The following is a 21,048-nucleotide window of genomic DNA, read 5'->3' as shown; positions in this document are numbered from 1 at the left end:
AATTATAAAACTAATTGCAGAAGCCTTGGGTCTAATTCACTTGACAAATCTATTAAGCCTAATTAATCCATCATTAACAAATGGTTACTGTACCACCACATTGTCAAATTATGGACTAATTAGCCTTAATAGATTCGTCTCGCGAATTAATCTCCATCTGTGCAATTATTTTTGTAATTAGTTTGTATTTAATACTCTTAATTAGTATAGGCATCCCACGTGCTCATAATATCCAAACAGGGCCGTAGCGTATGCCTAGAGAGCGAGCCTCATCTATGATTCAGATCACATATATATACGTGCACGGCACTAAGCAAAAGCACAAAACAGATTCGACGACTACCCAGAAAGACACCTTTCCAAGCCGATGGAGCACTCACCAGATCAGAGTCTCCAATACATCACCACGCATTACTACGTACTGCACCATTTGCAAATAAAAGCACCACCACAACATGGCTGCTTCTCACCTCATCACATATACTGTACGCGTAAATGAATGAAATAACAAAAGATACATACGTACGAGCAATAGGTGAGGAAAGAGCAACCTTACAACAATTGATTTTCGCATCACCGATTGTCTGAATCACATGGTACGGTATTCATAAAATCAGGATGGTTTGTCAACCCATCATATTCTTCCAATGTATCCAATCTCCATGACGGCCAACCAACTAGCTTAGTTTCCCAATAGCAGAGTTGAAGATATGAGTGGCGGTAAAAGCATTGCTTACCTGGGACTGGGAGGCTCACAAATCCCAGAACCACATATTCAAAGCCCGTCGCGAACGACCTTGAAGACAGACAGACAGACAGACAGATAGTATTCACAAGACTGATCCACACGCAAAAGCATTCAACAAGCTTGTTAGAACACAAATCGTCCTTTTCAAACTCTACTAAAAAAGAAATATTTGCCTATCTCAGCCAGATCCTAGTATATATAGCCCAAGGGACAAGATCGAATGTTCAGATAACAATCTATTAACATGCATATATACACCCAACCTGCCAATCATAAGTTCACTAACGGCTAAGTGTGCTTTCGTGTACTGATGATGTACAGATACAGATGGTTTCATGAACCGAACATTTGGTTTCCAACGGAACTTCAGTCTTCTCTGCTTCAGGCAAACACATCTCGTGTGGGCACGGCCTCGCGAAGAATTTGGGGACCTTGTCCCCAGGCATAATAACAGGCAAACCACACTCCTTCCCCACTTTCTCCAGCTGCAAACAGCACACACGCACAGAGGATCATTCTATAAGCTGAAGTTTACAGGATACAGAATTCCAGGGCTGCGGGAAGATGTTAAGATGAGGCATGCATAGAGAGTGCTACTACCTTGTGATCAGGAGTTTCCTTGCTCGGTGATGACGTGATGGAGATCACCGTATGCTCGCCCTCTTGGAACATGGCAGGATGCCGAGACCGGAGGAGGGAGCGGAGCTTGTCCCAGTGGTAGCAACACGAGAACATGCCACTCAGGGAGAAGATCACAAGGAGCAACAGCGCAGTCCCCAGGGGAAACCCCAGCGTCGGCCTAGAGGAATGCTCGATCGGCACCGTCATGGATGGAGCAGGCGTCAGATCTTGTAGCCTGTTCATTGGCATAAACTCTGCCTATCTCGTTAAGAGCCCAGAGTTGCAAGGTGAGGAGACTGGGTGTGTGTATATATATATATATACTTGGAAGGTACCTTGCGGAGCTGCACTTGCACGTACAGGGGATGATGAGAAGTGGACTGAGGCCATGTTTAGTTACTCCCAACTCCCAACTTTGACACTATGCAAAAAGAAGATTCCCCATCACATCAAACTTGCGGTACATGCATGGAGTACTAAATGTAGATGAAATTAAAAACTAATTGCACAGTTTTGTTGTACTTTGCGAGACGAATCTTTTGAACCTAATTAGTCAATATTTGGACAATAATTCACAAATACAAACGAAACGCTACAGTGTGCTACAGTGCTCTAACAGTAATTTGGCACCTCCCAAATTCCCCAACTAAACACGGCCTGACTTGCACGGTCAGGTAGGCGGAACCATCCGTGGTACTAGCCACTGGCCAGTGCTGTGGTCCACATGCATGATGCATCTGCTGGTAGTAGTGCTTGCTTGACGCTGATCTCATTATCTGTCTTTTCCAAGAAAAAGAAGTTGTCAAATCATATGAAACACATTTTTGGAGGGTGGGAAGAAAGGTACCCCAAGGAGGTGACGTATTCGCTCTTCTGGATAGAAGTTTCAGGTATGTCCCCAAGAATATGTTTATTAGGTACAAAGAAAAAAAATGAATACCAATGTACCGCTTTAGCTTAAGAACGGAAAAGGATAGCAAGTTCAGGCTGACAAAGTGGCAGGTTATATAAGGTGAAACAGAAACTTACTGAGCTCAGAGGGATGTAGCATCAATAGGTATGATCTTCCTGGAAGGAACTAGCAATTTTAACTGAGTAACGAGTTTAGAATGTATTCATGGACCCAAAAAGGTTTGATATCACGAGATGGCATACTACAGAAGATCTACTGTGCAAAAGGTGCAGGACAGAAGACATGAGCATGAAGCACTTTCTCTAGTGTGCATCATCATTACCCTTTTGAAAAATACATGCTTTTCCACAGATAAAGGGCCAACAAATTGAGTATCCTTGACGCTATCCACACATGTGTACGGATGGCGCATATGCAAAGTTATCAAGAAAATATGCTTTCTAAATTTGAAAAACAACAAATATGCCTGCTAGCTATTACCTTGGTAAGCCTAGAAGCTAGGCCCAAAGAAGGCAAATCAAAGAGTTTGACAATTTTAAAACTCTAAGCAGAGCACGCAGTGCAAAAAGAACAGTACTAAAAGATAAATGCATAGTTAAGTACAAAGCAGTCCAGCACAAAGCAATTTGTTCTTAGGCTGTACCATTTCCGACCAAAATGAGCACACCAAGAAGTTTCGTTTTCAGAAGCATAGTAATATGCTTTTGAGCTATGCTCAACTGTTCACAAAAGGTGAGCAAATCTGATACAACTGTTCCCCACTTAGAGGCTCCCACATGCATCAATAACAACAGATATAAGCCCTTTTATTAACACACCACCTCCTGCCAGTTGAATTTACATGCACGACAGAGCCTCAGTGCGCTCCCTTGAACAGATGCTCTTTAATGGTTCATGACCTATATGGCATCAGCAAGGTTCCATTGTCCACATACTTGAAGCAGATTTTCAGTGCAGAAAAAGTATAGATGGAAATGAGCAAATTTAGTGATCAAAACAAGCAGTAGAAAGGACCACAAATTATAAGAGTAGAATGGTGTCCAGTGGCAAAAAGAAGTGTTCCGTAGCATTGTCATGGCACATGTATGATTAAACATCTCAGTCCAATTTGTGAAAGCAAAAATACAAGAAATTCATGTGGTGAAGATAAATATCAGCACTGTAGAAATCTCCTGTTTTCCACCGCAGAAGGCAAACAAGATCTGTTGGAGAAATTAGGTTTGATAGAATTACGTACACATCAGCCAATAAGCTACCTGAAATGGGGCCTAGCACCACTAACAATAGTGGTCCACACTAGCCCATCTACAATGCTACACCAGAGCTAGTTGAGAGGGACCTCTCGTGTAGGATGTTAGGTAAGTGTCCTTCCAGGTAACTACAGAATCCATATGATTCGTATCACTCACTACAAATCAAGGTTAAGGGCAACACTTATTGATATACAACAGTTAGCTTGTCAAATAAGGGACAAATTAATGTACCACCCCAAGTAGTGCATCATCCATATTAACTTCATCAAAGTATTATTTCATAAGAATTGCAATACCTGATGTTGCTACTCGTAAACATGTCTTAACTGAAGCTACCCAAATAGTTCTTACCACTATTCCCCAATGAATACAGACATTTTTTATTTATATCTGGATTATCTCATTTAATTCAAATCCTTAATAATTAAAATAATAGTTTAGCGAAAGTTTTTCCAGATCACACAGACTCATCCCAAACTTTCAAACTATAAATTAAAATATAGTATATGATAGTAAATGCAACAGATTGATTGTCCCAAACATGAAGATATTAACAGATGGTAAAACAATTATACTATAATGTGCTGCAGATTAACATTTCAGAATCATACTTTGGCATAAGCATGAAGTTAGAGATACTAAATAGTATAAGAACCCTTTTTGCAAGCATTTTTTCTTTGAATCAAGTGCTTAAGAAATAGTCAGCGGCCTTGGATCAACATTTAACTACTTACAGGTTGAGGTGGTCTGAGTTGATCCAAGGGCCTAGGATTGTGATTGAAATATAAGCTGTTTAAAGCACTCGAGAATAGCCGCATACGAAAAATATATTGCTATTTCCGCACCACGTATACCAACAAACTGATCTAATGTAAGTGTAATATGAGAACTTACTCTGTGATAATGCATCGGAAACACTAGATGAGATGGATGAAAGATAACATGAAAGATACTAAGGATCTTGCTTAATGCGCCAACTTTGACTAACTATGTTTATATCATTTTTCTAATTGGGCATGCTTTCAGTAAAGATGTGTGAAAGTTAGCATCATATGCATTATCAAATAAAGGCAGTCGATGTTCCATTAGGAAGCTAAAGGTAGTTCCCCAGCTCATAGAAACTGACCTAATAAAAATTATTTTTTAACTTCAGAAGAAGAAACCAATAAATTCAGTGGGCAAATGTGAATATTAACCTAGCACCTTTCTATCTGCCAACTGAATAGGGCAGCAAAGAGTAAAGAATATGTCGACTGATAATCATGTGGAAAAGGGTGCTTGTAGAAACCTCCATGGATTTTTCCAGCAGTCGGTTGTATTCAGTAAAATCAGTGTTGACTGATTGTAATGAGGATTGTGGAAACCAACACATACATAAATTTAGAGCTAAGTGACTGGCAACAGTATGAATGATGTTTTAGTCTCTATGAAATCTTATGATGTAACAAATGGAGGGAGCACTGATCTCAAGTCTTGGAACAAGAGCCAAGGAATTCAGATTGATTTGGGGCCTCAGAAATGTCGCGGCTGATGGTATGCATACACCTGCTTCACTCCACCGCCAGAAGAGAAGTTCACGTTTCTGCGGGATTTACAATCAGTTAAGTTTTACAGTCACGCCAAACACTACGTGGCATCTTTCAGATAGATGTGGAGTTAGGACCCTAAGCAAGTCAGATGTTTTTTTTAACCTAAATGCTATAATTAAACACGGTTGAGTTTCAAGTGAACAAATACAAAATGAAAGAAAGTAGTTTTTTCATTTACCTTTCCATGCACAGATGACCATTGCATCTGAATAAACTTTGCTGTGAACTAGTGTCCAGTGATGACACTTCTCAAATGTGTCCCTGATTTTTCATAAAAAGATCACTGCAAGCAGAGCAGCTAAAACCATAGTTTGGCTGGCATTAACAACGAACCATCAGGGGCGAAAAATTATCAGGACATTGCATTAGCAACTTGACTTGTGATGTATCATCCAACTGCTACCAGGAAGTCTCTGTACACCTCGCTGCTCCATCTCCCTTCTCACCCGCTCTGCGTCCTCATGCATGCCACGGCCTGAATAAATGTTTGCGAGCGAAACAAAATTTCCTGCATTCTCTGGTTCGATCTCAAACAATGCTCTCCCAGCAACCTCTGCCAACCCCACCTCCCCATATTTCCTGCAAGCAGCAAGAAGAGCTCCCCAAGCTTTTGCTGTAACCTTTACCGGCATTGTCCGTATAAGCTCATAAGCTTGATGCAGCCGTCCTGCCCGGCCCAAGACATCAACCAAGCATGAATAGTGATCTCCGCATGCCTCCACTCCATAACTCTTGGTCAAGACATCAAAATACTGTAACGCATCATCTGCATGACCAGAATGGGCGCAGGCCGCCAACAAACTAAGAAACATGATGTTGTCAGGCCGAACGTCGTCTTGGTCCTTCATGTGTCTGAAAAGCGACATTGCAACCTCCGCACGGCCATGGAAAGCATAAGCTGAAACAAGAGAGCTCCAAACAACCACATCACGATCCTGAACCTGGTTGAAAACCCTCTGTGAGCCAGCTAGTGAACCGCAGCGCCCATACGCTTCGATGAGGGAGCTGCCAATGTGGGATCTCATAGACATGCCGTGCCGCACTGCAAAGCCATGCACCTCCTTGATTGACGTCAACGCGCCCATAGCAGTGCACGCGGGAACGAGCGCCAGCAGAGTGATGAAGCTCGGCGCGACGCCCACCCTTCGCATATGTCGGTAGACCTCGATGGCTCGAGTTGGATGTTCCCCGGACTCAGCAACCGCGGCGATCACAGTGTTGAAGCAGGAGGCGGTGGGGGCGACGTCCATGGTGTCGAGCGCGCTCGCCGCGGCGATGAGGTCGCCCGCTCGGACGTGGACGGAAATCATGGCGCTCCAGACGATGGCGTTGCGAGCGGGCAATTCGTCGAACAGGCGGCGGGCGAGTTCGTGGGAGGCGCCGGCACCGGCGCCGTAGGACGCGATGAGGGCGGAGGCGAGGAAGGGGCTGTAGAGGAGACCGCACTTGGCGGCGAAAGCGTGGAAGAAGGCGGCGGCGCGGGGGACACGGAGGGCGGTGGCGGACTTGATAGCGAGCGGGAAGGCGTGGGCGAAGGAGGGGTCGGTGGGCGGCGGGAGGTCGGGGGCGGAGAGCATGCGGGAGAAGAGCGAGAGCGCGTCGCGGTGGCGGGCGGCGTTCACGTGGGTGGTCAGCAGCTTCGTCAGCGATGCCAGGCGGCGGTGGCGGGAGGACATCGTTTTTGAGTCGAGCTCGCCGTGAAGACGACGGTGACTGCGCGTTGGGTCGTAGTGACCTTTGGAGAACGCCAACTAGGTAACTTCACTCCGTGTATCTGTTCGCGCGAGTAACTTGATTAATTTTTGTTCTCAGAAACAAATTCAATCCGGTATTTCTTACAGATCCTTTTCTCTAGATGCGCAAGAAATTCAATTTTAAACTACAGGTTTCCATATCATGTGAACACGCTGTAAGTTTGAGCATCAACACGGGTTAAAATTTAAAAGAAAAACTCTTGAGACTCATAACACTTGAAAGTTGAAACGACAAGAAAGGTTCAACTCAGATCGAGGAAACAGCAGAGGTTCCAAAAGTTGAAACACAGAACATCTCCAGATCGCAGAAACAGCAGAATCGGGAGGGCAAATCAACCAACCACGGTCACGATGTTAAAGAGCCATTTCTTGCACCATTCTGCAATTACAACGCTCGATACAATTCTCGGTGCCGAAGTACCAAACTCAACTCTGTTTGAAAGAGTTTCCTAGACTACAGATTACCATGAAAGAGTACCAGCCTACCAGGTCAGATGTTAACCATTGCAAAGAACAAGTTTCAGAAACATGAGGTGGCTTGTCTGGCAATCATAGATCATTTCGGTCCACCTTTGCCAAGAGGTGAGCAACTTAGCTGCCTCAGATACTACCAATCTTTTGTTATGCACAATAACTCCTCATCTAGCCTGTATAAATACACAAGAACGTCGGCTTGTACAATCACAATTTGAGCTGATAAACAAACTGCCGCCTCTCACACCTGTCGCAGCCTCAGGGCATCATTGGACCTGGGGATCTGGACCCATACCACCAAACCTAGCACCTGCGCCAACCCCAGCATTGGGTGCCCGTGCCACCACAACATTGTCATCAGCAAACAGCGCCTTGATGAATGATGGAGTCTTCAGGGGCCGGCGGCCAGTCATCCGTGGGTATACATCTTCCAGAAAGTAGTACACATGTCCAGCAATCATACCCTGCAAAGAAATGTGATATCAGTTAGAGATAGATCACTCATTCCTACAAAAAATAGAGAATGATGATGATGACACTCAGACACTATACAGGCAAAAGTCCATGATTCAGAACAGTGCAACAATTTGAATCCTAAGAGGTAAATCTAGTGAGAGCTGTAGCTCCACTTTCCTAACATCAATACAAGATCTTGTGTCACATTGATTTAGTTTTATGATCCCAACCTCTGCAGAAAAATGGACAAACTGTACTGTGCAGACCTTTTTCTAACAAGTTGAACAAGCTTCAATAACATCTACTGACAATAGGAGTTGTGCAGCAAAAAGCAGAAGTGATACAGACTCAAAAGCTTCAGAAGTATAACGCAAATAAATAGCTATCAGGCATCAGCTACATTTATGTAGTCAGGTGGTGGGTGGCGGAATACGGGGGAAATGAGTATTATTCCAATATACATGCACGGAAAATATAGACTCATCAAGAAAAGATTTTCCCTGCAAGATTTGATGGTCAAATTTCATCATTACAATATTACTATAAACTTGTCTGAACCAGAAGAAACATACCAAGAGATCCACCCATGTGCTGCTCCCAACAAGGATAGAGAACCCCAAAAGGACCTGCGATTCAAGAGAAAACAATTAAGACAATGACCATGTTCTGCTTGATTGGAGTTGAGATCTCATCAAGTTATTCAAAGCAGTTCTTTAAGACACAAATTAATAATGCTCCCTCAGTTTCACTAGCCCTCATTAACCTGAAACTTACTGTACATTTCTAAGTGAAATGGCCCCATTTTCTTATAATGATTTCAAATATGTATTTACTCCTATGAGCATTTATTCCTCAATCAGATTACCTAAGAGGTTACGATATTCATTTATCTCACACCTCAGGCACCTCTAGAACAAATAAATAACAGTAAAGGAAAGACGCTTCTTTCTACAGGCATAAATTGTGAAGGGAAACTAGTATTTCATGATGAGAGATAGAACATATCAATAAATACCAAAACCTCAGTAAGCTAGAACTCTCACGAGCATATATTTTGATCATTGGATATCCAAAAAAAAAAGCCTGGAATCACTAGGTGTGGGAATTGGGACATGTGGCCCTTCCAAACCAGGTAGTGGATATTCATAAAGAAATTGCTATCTATGCGCAACCAAAAGAAATACATTATTTCACATCTTATGCGACATTCAGGCATGAGAAAGATGATTGATTCATACAGATATGGTCACCATAAAAATAATTTAAGATGAGCATCAGATGGGCTGATGCAATGGTGCGGCATTCAGGAAATGGAGCAGGAGAACACTTACCCAAGGTAAGTAAGCAGCAGTAAAGGTGAACAAGCCTAGAAAGCTCATGTGGATGAAGGGATTGTGCTTGCTCCAGACATAAACCTGCCATCACATATCAAAAGTCAAAGAGTTATTACTAAAGTTCTGCATCAGACACCCCAAGAGAGAATATTTTTAATGTAAGATTTTGCTCAATTGTGCCCTAGCCATTGAATTGAGAACTATTTATTCAAAATTATAAACACTGGTAGTCTCATACCATCATGAACGTCAATGAATTGCTCAAGAACAGAATTCTGGCAAATGTCTCAGAAACATAAGGTATCATCCCTCCGATTAGAACAATGCCAGTTAAGACAGTAGCACCAAACAAGAGCATGTAGAAAAAGTCAGCAGTTCTCCCTCTAAATGAGTTCTCCTCAAGAAGCTTGCAGTATCGTGCAAGAAAAAACATATGGAACAGAAAATCCAAATCTGCAGAAAAGAGTAAAATTTAATTGTAAAATTGAAGCACTTGAAATATGCAGAAAAATGTTGCAATGCTAATATAGCAGTAATTAAAATTTACAAGTTTGGAAATAGTGCACACGTACACATCCAACAAGCCAAGAATGCATATCCATTCTATGCTATCAAATGAACATACACAGACTAGCATTATATCCAGAGGCACTGGTTCTAGATGCTTGAATGTTCAGACGCAAACCAATGGTTCTTTCCAGTCCCTCAATTCATTTCACGATCTCTTTGTGATAACTGGATAAGTGGTTAGATAACCATTATCACCATTGTTTTCAATATAGCAACTTCCTAGCTGACCTTGAAAGGGTGAAAAGAGCTTTCAACATTATGAATTTGATTTGAAATACAGCATGATCATAAATAAAATCTGTACATTGTGCACTACAATGCACAAGCTCTTCATAAGGCATGGCACTTAAAGCAGCACGTGTCACACAATTAAGACTGATGGCACTGAATCCAGTTCACATTAACAAGGCTCAACAGACTAGGGAAAGTGGCTCTTCCAACGCACTACGAAGCTTAGAGGTTGAGGTTAGAAACCCAATGATTATTTTGCTGGTGGCTAATGGAAGAGGACAAATGAAACAGGTTGATATTCTTTCCAGTCAAAATTGTCGTTATCCACATGCACGCTCCAACAAACATAAATGGATGGCATGCTGTAAGGCACACGGTAGTACGGTACTTCCCCATTGTGTGCACAATGTTTCCATTCTAACATATCCACTGTGCTGCATCGCATCACTTGACGAACAACACCCTAGGAACCAATGTAAGCTTCTGTTATGCCATATACAAGAAAAAGCAGTGCACCTACTTGTGACCGAATAACTGCCAACCCGTACGATCAGTCTGGTAAAGCTGCACTGTTGCTACAACATGGCTGACTTAACGGCTATCGGTTACTGATTTTCATAACCATGCACATAATGCACTAAATGTATATAGTATGGATAATGGAGTGGTATTTACATAACAAATCGGCACATCTCCACTCGCAGTTGAAAACAAGTATCCCCTACAACGTGCGCATCTATACCACTCTATCCAAACATATAGTCAGATATCACGTCGCCTTCACGCCTTGCACTTGCAGGCTAGGGTAGAGGTAAGGATAAGGAGCACATACCCATCTTGCGGAAGTAGAGGAAGTTGGTGACGAGGCGCCAGATCTCGTAGTGCTGCACCACGAGCTTCGGGTTGAGGTACAGGTGATACGGCGAAATGATCTGCGCGGACGAGCCAACAGGTCATATGAGCGGATTACACAGGACCGAGCAGGTGCCAGATCATGCGATTAGAGATCCTAGCAGCAGAGCAGGAGAAGAATCTCCTGATCGTGGGAGAGGGAGAGGCGGGGAGAGAAGGTACATCGAGGGTGCAGCCGACGGTGGTGACGACGGCGGCGGTGAGGTAGGAGCGGGTGATGATGGGCATCTGCCGGTACCACTCCTCCACCGCCTGCGCCATCTCCGGCGAAACCCTAGCTCCCTCTCCCACTAGTAAACCCTAATCGACCCCAATCGGTGATCAAATCGGAGAGCGGTTGGAGCAGAGAGGCAGGGGCGGGGAGGAAGGGGATGGAGATGGGGGAAGGAGGACGGAGAAGGCGACGGGTCTTAATCCTTTCCCAATCACTGACCTGCGGGCGCCCCAGGGAGGAACCTGCGAGCCTGGCAGCTGCGTCGGCGGTAATGACGTTTGTCTCCCAATGGAAGCGCGCCACGTCTGAGGTACACGTCGGATCGGGGGTGCCGCTATGGCCGGGGCGGTGGAGAAACGAGAATGCCCTGCGGGGTGGCCGCCGGCCAGCGGTTTTTTTGTTTGGGAGACACGCCGGGATCGTTTTACGAGTGGTTTCCCTGTATTTATTATTCGTGTCTTTTATATTCACTATGGTTTTTTAACTTTCAATAAAAGATTGAGTTTACGATCGGACCATTAAAGTTAGCAAGATTAACGGTTGCGGCGATGGATTGTGTAGAAAATTATAATGATTTAAGCATCGAAGGTATTCGATAAATAAAGCTCCATCTAAGATGTGTAAGTATGCCGGGTAATTTCACTAGCCAATTTAGTTAGGCAAACTCATCCAATCCATCTACACTTAGCTTGCATGCACAACCACTTTGATTGTTTTGCCTAACTTAATAATCGTGCGTAATTTGAGGTGAAGAAAATATTTAGTTTTATATCACATTTTGTCATGTTTAGATAGGTACAGTTAAGTGAAGGATTCAAATCGTTTGAAATTTGATCAAAAATCTCAAAAAAATTTGAAGTAAGCTATTTTTTCCGATTTAGGATCAATTTGGCTGAGCTCTCCCGACTCCCGCTCCAACCACTGTAGGTAGGTGGCAGGGTGTCCTCTTAGTTTTGTGAGGGGGAGGGAAGAAGAGAGAAAAGAGGTTTCGATGAACAATACAGTGGATAGCTAGAGCGAGCTAAGCTGTACCAAAGTGGCCCGTTAAACGCAAGCTCCTCTCACATGAACACAGTGAAATGTGAAAGCAAACCCAGTTTGCTCTTTCCCCATTCCTCCATCTGTTTCCCGAAGCGCCCGCGCGGCTCCTAGAAATTTTGAACTCCCCCTCTCGCTCTGCCGCGCACCACCACCGCTTTTCCGCTCGCGGCGAGGGTTAAGGGCGGCGGCGGCGGGCGCGCCATGGCCGGGAAGAAGGCAACCCCAGTTAAGCCCGCCCCTCCCTCCACCCAGCGCAACGGCAGCGCCACCCCCGGCTCCAAGGGCCGGGCCAAGCAAGCTTCGGAGGAGGCCTCAGCCGCCAGCGCCAAGGCGCGGTCGGCGCCGAAACCTCGCAAAATCACCAAGGAGAAGCCGGCGGCCGCCAAGAAGAAGCGCGACAAGCCGGAGCCCCAAGAGGGCAGCAAGCGTAAGAAGCAGCAGGCGTCCGGCGACGCGGCGACGCCTGCGAAGAAGAGGAAGAAGGGCGACGGCCCGGAGCCCAAACCCCGGAAGGAACCCAAGCCCGCGAAGAAGCAGCAGCCATCCGGCAAGCCGGAGAAGCCCGCGACGCCATCGAGGAAGCAGCAGCCATCCGGCAAGCCGGAGAAGCCCGCGACGCCCTCGAAGAAGCAGCAGCAGTCATCCGGCAAGCCGGAGAAGCCCGCGACGCCCGCTAAGAAGCAGCAGTCACCCGGCAAGCCGGAGAAGCCTGGGACGCCCGCGAAGAAGAAGCAATCAACCGGCAAAGCCGACAAGCCCGCGCCCACGCCGAAGAAGCAGCAGCAGTCACCGGGCAAAGTGCGGAAGTCCGCGGCGCCCGCGACCTCGCCCATGAAGAAGCGCGAGAAGCCCACGCCGACGAAGAGAAAGCGTGGTGACGATGAGCCCCCAAAGGAGCTCAGGAGCCCGAAGAGGGCGTCCGGCGATGGGGATGTGCCCGCATCTACGCCCGTGAAGAAGAGGAAGGACCAGAAGGCGGCTGCGGCCGGCATGGGTTCGTGCAGCTTCCCGATGGCGCGGGTGCGGCAGCTGATGCGGGCCGAGGACGCCACCATCCGCGCAGCCAATGAGGCTGTCTTCCTCATCAATAAGGCATCGGTATGGCCCCCCTCCTCCACATTTCCTCGTTTCTACTCTAAATGCAATGGTTTATGCTAGCAATTAGGTAATGGAGGATTAAAGCATCATATCATTCTATCCGATTGCAATGGTTGAGGAATGAGGAATTAGGATTGATTCTATTGAGTTATTAAGATCTACTGTGGTGATGCTATTGGCGCCTACAAGGTGTTCGATGAATTATCTTAGATATTGTCAGTTGTAACATAATGAACATATTCTCACCTGAATCCATCCTGCCCGATTTGTGTTTCTGCACTGTGAATGGATACACCTTTACCTTATATGGAAACGAGTTGCCTTCAAACTTGCTAGTGGATTTATGAAACCTTTCCTAGTGGATTTATGAAACCTTTCCTAGCGTATCTTAACTGTTTTGCAGGGACTTCTCTGAAACATTTGTGTTATATTATTGTCTATTGCATTCTTGTGTACTGACACATTAGGTTCGTGTTACTGAGTTGTGGGATTTCATTAATTAGATCATATTAGCCTAGTAATTTATGCCTACCAAGTGTATTTACGGAGCTATGATGTCTTCCAGAGAGAATGTTTGTTGCCCTGTGTGGGGTTTCCAGATTTGTTGTCTGTCACTTTTGTACATTTGCTTCAAGCATCACATTGTTTACTGGTCTTCATGATAACATTCCATTGTTAGCTGATTTGGTTCTCCACACAGCGTCCACTATCTAGGCTTGTTGCTAGTGTTTGTTGACCATATTTCCTTTTCGCAAGGCATAGATTGGCCAGAAAACTCTGTTAGTTAGATATTGAAGAAATTGGTTTAAGCTCCATTTCGTCGATAATTTACATTTACAAGCTGTAACTAGACATGAATCATTTTCTAGCAGTTAGACATTGGAGGATTAAACCATCATACCATTCTATGTGATTGCTATGGTTTAGGATTGATGAGTTGATTCTCACAGCGTTAATGCAGTCTCAGGAACATGTGCCCCCATCAAACTTGATAGCTAGTGGCATTATGAAGAGATTTCCTAGTGTGTCTTCACTGTTTTGCTGGGACTTACCTGAAATATTGGTGTCGTACTGTTGTCTATCATATTCTTGTGCACTGAAAGCGAACGGGTCTCTAGCTGAGTTGGTTAGATGGCCTCAGTAGCACTCCTCAGGTCCTGGGTTTGACTCTGTGTGGGAGCAAATTTCAGGCTGGGGTTAAAAAAAAAAACCTTCTATCACCATAACCAAAGCATAGGTTAAGCACAAAGCATTCGTCTGTCGCAGCTGAGTAATTCTTATCTGCCAAGTGTACTTAAGGAACTAATGGTGTTACCCAAAATGTTGGTGGCCTCGTATGGGGGTTCCATGTTTGTTGTCTGTCACTTTTGACTTATGTTCATCTGTTTGAAGCGTTACGTTATCAACTAGTCTGTAGTCTCCATGGTAATAAGCCATCTTTAGCTGACTGCATTCTCCATAGAATGCATGGTATCTACTATCTAGGCTTGATTCTGTTGACGTTTGTTGATCCCATTTCCTTTCACAATTCATAAACTAGGCAGAAAACTCTGTGAATTAGTTATTGGAGAAATCGGTTTTAATTTCCGTTTTGTTGATGATTTGCATTTACAAGGTGTAGCTAGACGTGAATTATAGAGAGATTGTTGGTGAGTACCTTAACATAGAATCTGACAAAGAACTAGCTTCTTCATTATTTTTGGGGAAAAACAATGGTTGACTGGTTATACTACTATTGCAACTTGCAGCATGCATTTCTGTATCATTCATAAAATTGGGAATACCTGCTGATATTTGGTGCTTGCAATGTTTCTGCAATTTCAATTGATATTGTAGTCACACTTGTAACTGCAGGAGTTATTCTTGGGGAAGTTTGCAGAGGATGCTTATCGCAATGCCCTGAAGGATCGTAAGAAGTCGATTATTTACGATAATCTTTGTAAGTTGGTCCTTTCTTCCTGTCAATTTACAGTTTTTCTTCATCATCTATGCTTAAAAAGGCAACTAAAGGTGCAACTTGTGACTATATTTAAGTAAGAGCGGAAGAAGTTGGTAAAACATACAAACACCACACAAAAAGACCCCCAGATTGGTGGAATATGAGTTATCTAGTAAGACGACCTGAGTACAGATGGATCTTCAAGGTTGATAATTTGTTTAATCCGTTTTTGATTACATAACTGTGCAAATGTTGAAGGCTTCTCATATCTTTTTGTTGTGTGGATCTATAAACACCATTCCCTGGAAAAACCATGCCATTGTGCACATGTGGTTAGAGGAACCTTTCTTTTTTTCAGTCAAGCATCGCTATGCAGTAAAGGAAAACAATCAGTGTAGATAATGCACAGCACACCAATGATACGTGGAGAGACAGCTGGTCCCTGAACAGCTTACAGATGCCAATATATTTCATCCTTGTTTGTTCTTGTGGGCCTTAGTGCGTAGCTGTGAATCTGTTAAAGTTTGCTCTCATGGGAAAAATAGACCCCTAAACATGTCATGTATTTCCATGCATTAAAGGCTAGTAATTTTTTAGATAGATGTGAATGAAGTCAGCATCTTTCATCCTAGTCCTAGCTGTGCTCCCCTCGCACTCATCTCAGAATCACCATTCTGTTATTTTTTTTTGTTGGTGTATCTGATGCCACACCTCTGCCCTCAATTTCCAGCAACAGCTGTCTGCACCCAGAAGGGTTTGAAGTTTCTTTCAGGTAAGTGCTGCTCTCATTTCGTTTAAATCTTTTTTTGGGAACGAACGTACACTGCTGCTTTGCTGCATAAGTCATGGCGGACTGACTGGTCGGTTCCTCATTTTCTTTCAACAGATTTCGTACCGCAGAGAGTTACAGCCGAGGATGCTCTGAAGGCAACGGCTGACAACAAATCATAGTCTGATGTTAGATTGCTAGTCTTGTGTTGAGGCATGGTGGTTTTTTTGCTCCTCAGCACGTGCAAGGAAACCTGTAGTGTTGAATTGTAGTATGGTAGATCCGCATGGCAGGTGATGCCCCCATTTTACCATAACACCTGGGATCTGTACTGGTCCATAGCTTAGGGTGGACTAAAAATGTTTGGTCGGGGGCTGGGCATGCTGTGATATGCTTGAACTGACTATGCAAACTAGAACAAGAGTAGGAGAGAACCAGTGGCGGATCCAGCAGTGGGTCAGGGGGAGAGGGGGGCCTCAAGCCCCTCTACCACCCAAAAACAATGGAGACCCTCTTGAGTCCCCCATCCATGTTAAGGAGAAAGGAGGAAGAAGAAGAGTCCTCTGGGAGCCATAGCTGGCTCCACCACTTACGAGGTGTTTGGATACTCCATGCTAAAGTTTAGCACATGTCACATCGGATGTTTGGATGCTAATTAGGAGTATTAAATGTAGGCTAATTACAAAACTAATTACATAGATGGAGTCTAATTCGCGAGACGAATCTATTAAGCCTAATTAGTCCATGATTTGACAATGTAGTGCTACAGTAACCATTTGCTAATGATGGATTAATTAGGCTTAATAGATTTGTCTTGCGATATAGCATAGGGGTTCTGCAATTAGTTTTATAATTAGCTCATATTAGACACTGCTAAAGTTTAGCACTAGTATCCAAACACCCCCTTAGAGAACCAATCCTAAGTTTCTGCGTATGAATTTCGTTCGGATTACAGTATTGTCGCTTGAAAGCTTGCTGTCAACTATCGGAGAGTTGTTGCTACTGAAGGATTCAGGCTCTGATTTCGGGGCCGGGGGAAGAAAGAAACAGAACATGACTGACAGCTTGATGGGCGGGCAGCTGAGGCCTTGTTTAGTTCCCAATTTGGGAGTGTCAAAGTTGGGATTTTGCCATAAATGCACAACTGTAGCATTTCGTTTGTATTTGTGAATTATTGTCCAAACATTGACTAATTAGACTCAAAAGATTCGTCTCGTAAAGTACAACAAAACTGTGCAATTAGTTTTTGATTTCGTCTACATTTAGTACTCCATGCATGAACCGCAAGTTTGATGTGATGGGGAATTTTCTTTTTGCATAGTGTCAAAGTTGGGAATTTGGGGCTAACTAAACATGGCCTGAATATAAAGGGTTGAGACTTGAGAAGCGTGCCATAGGAACCTGAATTTGCGCCCCCGTCATCTGTCGTCGTTTCTGTTGGAGTAGTTCCAAATGCAATTCACTCCTCCGTTGCTTCAAAGGATGGACTCCAAGTACAAGAACTTTCTTTATAAAAAAAGAGAGTACTTCTTTAAAAAAAAAGAGGAAAGTACACCACCGATTCTAAAACTTGCAAGACTGCCATCCCGATTCCTAAACTCGCAAGACTGCCATTCCGATTCTTAAACTCGCAGAACGTACAAATAGATGCCTAAACTTACTAATTCTGCCATATGAGTCCTAAATCTTAGTGATTTAATTTAAACCATCTACGTGGCATGCGGACTGTGCTTACATGGATCCAACATGTGGCCCGTTTGTTTTTGTTATGTTTTCCTTTTGCCACGGACTAAGCAACAGCAGCTGCATTATTTCTTCTTCCCTGAGCAGCTCAGCCAGCCATGGTTCTCCAGCACGCCATCTCCTCTCTCTTTGATCCTTCTCCACCGAAACAAATAGCAACAACTCTATACTCTATTCGCTCTTCTCCATAAATCCAAGGCGCAAGCCACCATCCCTCATCCTCCCTGCTCGAGCAAAGCACCAAAACAAACGCGGCTGGCTTCGAGGCGTCAAATTCGAGCCGTCGCGCTGCCCGCTTCTAGCCAATACACGACGCTAGCCGGAGTCTCCGCCATGGCTGCGCTGCTATGCAGCAATCTGGACCGCGGCCGCAACCCGCAAGCTCGCAATAGCCAAGATGGCGCAGCATAGCATCGACATCGAGCTGCTATCGCTCGCTTCCTCAACCATACCGCCCGACGCCCCTACGACCCCGACACCCCTCCGCTCGGAGCTCGCCACACCGCCCGGAGCTTGCGTTGCCGACCCGCCAGCTTGGATGCTGGAGGTCACGCGGCCTCCTGAAGCTTGCACCCACACCTGGAGCTTGCGCAGTGAGAGATGCAGCTGCGGCACTCGGATGTGGCAGCCTGACGATGTGGGCGGCTACTGCGCGAGGCGCGAGTTGGAGCAGGAAGCATGGAGCGGCGCCGGCGGGATCTCGAGCTCCACCCTCCACCGGGCGCTCTCCTCCCCACCTTACGTCAGCATTGAGGCCACCATGGCTATCCTCTGCTTTGAGGCGCGGCGCATGAGGCGATGGGAAGGGCCGAAGGGGATCAGAGAGAGAGAGACGGCGGAGGATCAGAGGCGATGCGGAGAGAGTGGAAGAGGGAAAAGGAGTGGAAAGATAGGCTGACACATGGTCCCACACATTGGGTCCATGTTATAAGTACGGTCAGCACGCCACGTAGGCATTTTAAGTCTAGGTCAGCGTGCCACGCAGGCAGTTTAAGTCAAGTTGTAAAAATTTGGGACTTATATAGCATGATTAGCAAGTTTAGGGATGTGTCTGTATGTTTGGGGACATGGATGACACATGCTTTGACCGGTGATACGAGAGCTTCATGTTATGGGGTACTTGAACTGTAAAGTATGCGAGATTTGACCACTGGCCCATTGCTTGAACGTCTCGTTGTTTTGATGTCAAAGTGTCAACGCCTCGAAGCCGGTGATCGATTTCTTGGAAAGGTCTAGATGCACAATGGAGCGCGCGCACGTGTTCATCAGTGGTTCGATCCGTGCCCGTGCCCGTCCTGACTTTGTGATGCCGCGACCGCGAGAGCTTGAAACGAACAACAGCTGGAGACCGTCACGGTGTCCATACAAAAGGACGATATCGTTCAAACTAAGTAAAGGATACCATACCGTGCTAGCTAGTATTAAACAAAAGCATGCCTTACGAGTTAAGAAGCAGGCAGGCGATGGGATCATGGATACACTGTTCCTAATGAATTTTTAGGCTAATCCATCCCACAATATTTCTGGCTTAGACTGCAGAAAGTTGGGACCTGAAATGTCTCAAATTACGTTGTGGAGTGAGCAACAGATACCCATCGAGGTACTTTAACGGAGTACCATCCCCATTCGAGTACTTGTCAACATAGTCGGTAGCAGGGGCGGATCCAAAATGGGGCTGCACCCCGGGCTAAGTTGCTGAATCACAGCCAAAACAGTTTAATCTTGCCTCATAAACCTCCTTTTGTTAGGCTAAATACCACATATGTTAAAGGGACTACATGGGCTCGCGCCGGGCTGCAGCCCGAGCAACCCGGGCCCTAGATCCGCCCCTGGTCGGTAGCTGAAGAGATTAGTTGTTTGGGTTGAGACATACAACTACTCCATGCAGAGAGCATCAGAAAGTTTGCTTCAAAAGGAAAAAGAGAGCATCAGAAAGCTCGAGAAGGATTCAGATGCCGCGTTGGTGTGCTCTCATGGCGCCGCGATCCAAAACCACAGGGAGGAGGAGGTCCCTTGACGCAATAAAATAGATCTCAGGCCTCCAACAACCACGCACATAGATGCTGTGCAAGGAGCACTTTGGATCTGAATACTGTTCCTACCAATGCGCTTGTACACAGTAATTTCGAACTGAGATATGAATTCAATCGACAGCAGTACCAATGATTACAAGAATCGGCAATGTGGTAGTACTAGGAACAAGCATACTAATGTGTACAAAAATGTATCCTCCTCATCTCCATATCAATAATGCATGTATCGGATGATTATTCCTCTCGGCATCACCAAAGAATTACACATACCAATAGAATAGAAGAAGAAGAAACAATGAACGATCTATCCAGGAATCATGCATTTCAGGGCTGCGTGCGTATCGTATATGACCTCCGATTGTAGTAATAATCTACTAATAGTAGCTAGCATGTATGTATGATCTGATCCGATCCGATCCGATCCACCGTTTGTCAAGTGAAGTGGGAGATTGGTCGATCAGACGAGCTCGAGGCGCGCGGCGTACTCGGCGTACCTGGCGCGGCGGATGTTGGCCCGGCGCTTCCTCCAGACGAAGCAGCCCAGCCCGACGACCGCGGCGGCCGTGAAGGCGCCCACCACCACGCCGGCCTTCTTGCCGCCGTTCATATCCTCGTGGTCCTCGCCATCCCCGCTGCCCTGCTCGGCGGCGGCGCTCGCGGCCTTAATCTCCTCGGCGGCTGGGGCCGGAGCGGGGGCGGAGGACTTGCGGTCGTCCTCCTCGTCGTCCTTCTCCTTGTCCTTTTCGCCGTCAGCTTCCTTGTCGGCGGCGGGCGCGGGCGCTGGAGCAGCGGAATGCGGGTGCGTGGGCGGAAGGGAGGACGGCGCCTGCGCCGGCGAGTCGGAGGGAGCCGGGATTGGGGAGGTCTCGGTCGGAGCCGGAGGTGATGAGCGGGCGGCGGCGTCTGCGGCTGCAGGGGCGGACGCGGAGGCGGTAGGCGGCTGGGAGATTGGAGAGAGCTCGGATTCGGTGTCGTCGGCGACGGAGTCGCGGGGGAGAGGGGAGGCAGCGGATGTGGGGGGCTCGGAGACGGGGCTGGAGGCCTCCTCCTGGGACCGCGCGGCGGAGGCGAGGAGGAGAGAGAGGACGAGGAGGAGGGCGGCGCGGGGCAATGCCGGCGCCATAGGAAGGGAGGGAGGGCGGTGGCTGAAGCAGAGCAGATCTGCGGCGAGGCGGGTGGGGGATGGAATGGGTGTGGTCTGGTTGTGGTGGTGGTGCTGCTGCCTGCGAGTTGGTGAGAGGAGGGGTTTTATACTCCCTCCGCCCGCTAGGGCTGGCGGCGAGAGGTGGGAAAGGCAGGTCGTCGGAGGAGACGCCATCGCAGCAGCACGCAAATGATTGGCCAACCAACTCACGC

At 46.0% G+C, this 21,048-nt stretch overlaps 5 protein-coding genes across 5 annotated transcripts; 1 reads left to right on the top strand and 4 right to left on the bottom strand.

Moving 5' to 3' along the window:
• Positions 1-802: 802 nt before the first annotated feature.
• Positions 803-1,674, bottom strand: LOC105915212 (uncharacterized protein At5g65660). The gene is made up of 2 exons (XM_012849237.2): positions 1,349-1,674; positions 803-1,233 (listed from the first exon to the last, which is right to left on the bottom strand). The coding sequence occupies exons 1-2, from the start codon at positions 1,616-1,618 to the stop codon at positions 1,030-1,032; spliced, it is 474 nt and encodes a 157-aa protein (XP_012704691.1). The 5' UTR covers positions 1,619-1,674; the 3' UTR covers positions 803-1,029.
• A 3,139-nt stretch (positions 1,675-4,813) lies between these two features.
• On the bottom strand, positions 4,814-7,095 carry LOC101775241 (putative pentatricopeptide repeat-containing protein At1g03510). The gene is made up of 2 exons (XM_004980962.2): positions 5,303-7,095; positions 4,814-5,117 (listed from the first exon to the last, which is right to left on the bottom strand). Exon 1 carries the CDS (start codon positions 6,798-6,800, stop codon positions 5,490-5,492), a length of 1,311 nt encoding a protein of 436 aa, XP_004981019.1. The 5' UTR covers positions 6,801-7,095; the 3' UTR covers positions 4,814-5,117; positions 5,303-5,489.
• Positions 7,096-7,210: 115 nt separating this feature from the next.
• Positions 7,211-11,323, bottom strand: LOC101774838 (derlin-2). Its single transcript, XM_004980961.3, has 6 exons — positions 11,018-11,323; positions 10,776-10,875; positions 9,381-9,595; positions 9,140-9,223; positions 8,381-8,434; positions 7,211-7,816 (listed from the first exon to the last, which is right to left on the bottom strand). Exons 1-6 carry the CDS (start codon positions 11,114-11,116, stop codon positions 7,619-7,621), a joined length of 750 nt encoding a protein of 249 aa, XP_004981018.1. The 5' UTR covers positions 11,117-11,323; the 3' UTR covers positions 7,211-7,618.
• A 744-nt stretch (positions 11,324-12,067) lies between these two features.
• Positions 12,068-16,508, top strand: LOC101774440 (pollen-specific leucine-rich repeat extensin-like protein 1). Its single transcript, XM_004980960.2, has 4 exons — positions 12,068-13,208; positions 15,063-15,147; positions 15,878-15,919; positions 16,034-16,508. Exons 1-4 carry the CDS (start codon positions 12,312-12,314, stop codon positions 16,096-16,098), a joined length of 1,089 nt encoding a protein of 362 aa, XP_004981017.1. The 5' UTR covers positions 12,068-12,311; the 3' UTR covers positions 16,099-16,508.
• A 3,271-nt stretch (positions 16,509-19,779) lies between these two features.
• On the bottom strand, positions 19,780-21,048 carry LOC101772528 (flocculation protein FLO11-like). Its single transcript, XM_004980955.3, has one exon. It carries the CDS (start codon positions 21,008-21,010, stop codon positions 20,150-20,152), a length of 861 nt encoding a protein of 286 aa, XP_004981012.2. The 5' UTR covers positions 21,011-21,048; the 3' UTR covers positions 19,780-20,149.

This window comes from Setaria italica, chromosome IX (assembly GCF_000263155.2).
Source record: "Setaria italica strain Yugu1 chromosome IX, Setaria_italica_v2.0, whole genome shotgun sequence".
Taxonomy (NCBI): Eukaryota; Viridiplantae; Streptophyta; class Magnoliopsida; order Poales; family Poaceae; genus Setaria; species Setaria italica.
The sequence above is the reverse complement of the archived record's forward strand: the minus strand, read 5'-3'. Positions and strand labels throughout refer to the sequence as shown.

Bases quoted from the DNA above. Each gene is read 5' to 3' on its own strand.
- LOC101774838 (XM_004980961.3), bottom strand. From the start codon at position 11,116: ATGGCGCAGGCGGTGGAGGAGTGGTACCGGCAGATGCCCATCATCACC. The intron at 9,596-10,775 runs GTATGTGCTCCT...TCTTTTCTGCAG, and splicing joins CCTCTACTTCCGCAAGATGG to ATTTGGATTTTCTGTTCCAT. The intron at 7,817-8,380 runs GTATGTTTCTTC...ATTTCTTTGCAG, and splicing joins GCACATGGGTGGATCTCTTG to GGTATGATTGCTGGACATGT.
- LOC101774440 (XM_004980960.2), top strand. From the start codon at position 12,312: ATGGCCGGGAAGAAGGCAACCCCAGTTAAGCCCGCCCCTCCCTCCACC. The intron at 15,148-15,877 runs GTAAGTTGGTCC...CTCAATTTCCAG, and splicing joins GATTATTTACGATAATCTTT to CAACAGCTGTCTGCACCCAG. The intron at 15,920-16,033 runs GTAAGTGCTGCT...TTCTTTCAACAG, and splicing joins GGGTTTGAAGTTTCTTTCAG to ATTTCGTACCGCAGAGAGTT.
- LOC105915212 (XM_012849237.2), bottom strand. From the start codon at position 1,618: ATGCCAATGAACAGGCTACAAGATCTGACGCCTGCTCCATCCATGACG. The intron at 1,234-1,348 runs GTAGTAGCACTC...TGCTGTTTGCAG, and splicing joins AGGAAACTCCTGATCACAAG to CTGGAGAAAGTGGGGAAGGA.
- LOC101772528 (XM_004980955.3), bottom strand. From the start codon at position 21,010: ATGGCGTCTCCTCCGACGACCTGCCTTTCCCACCTCTCGCCGCCAGCC.
- LOC101775241 (XM_004980962.2), bottom strand. From the start codon at position 6,800: ATGTCCTCCCGCCACCGCCGCCTGGCATCGCTGACGAAGCTGCTGACC.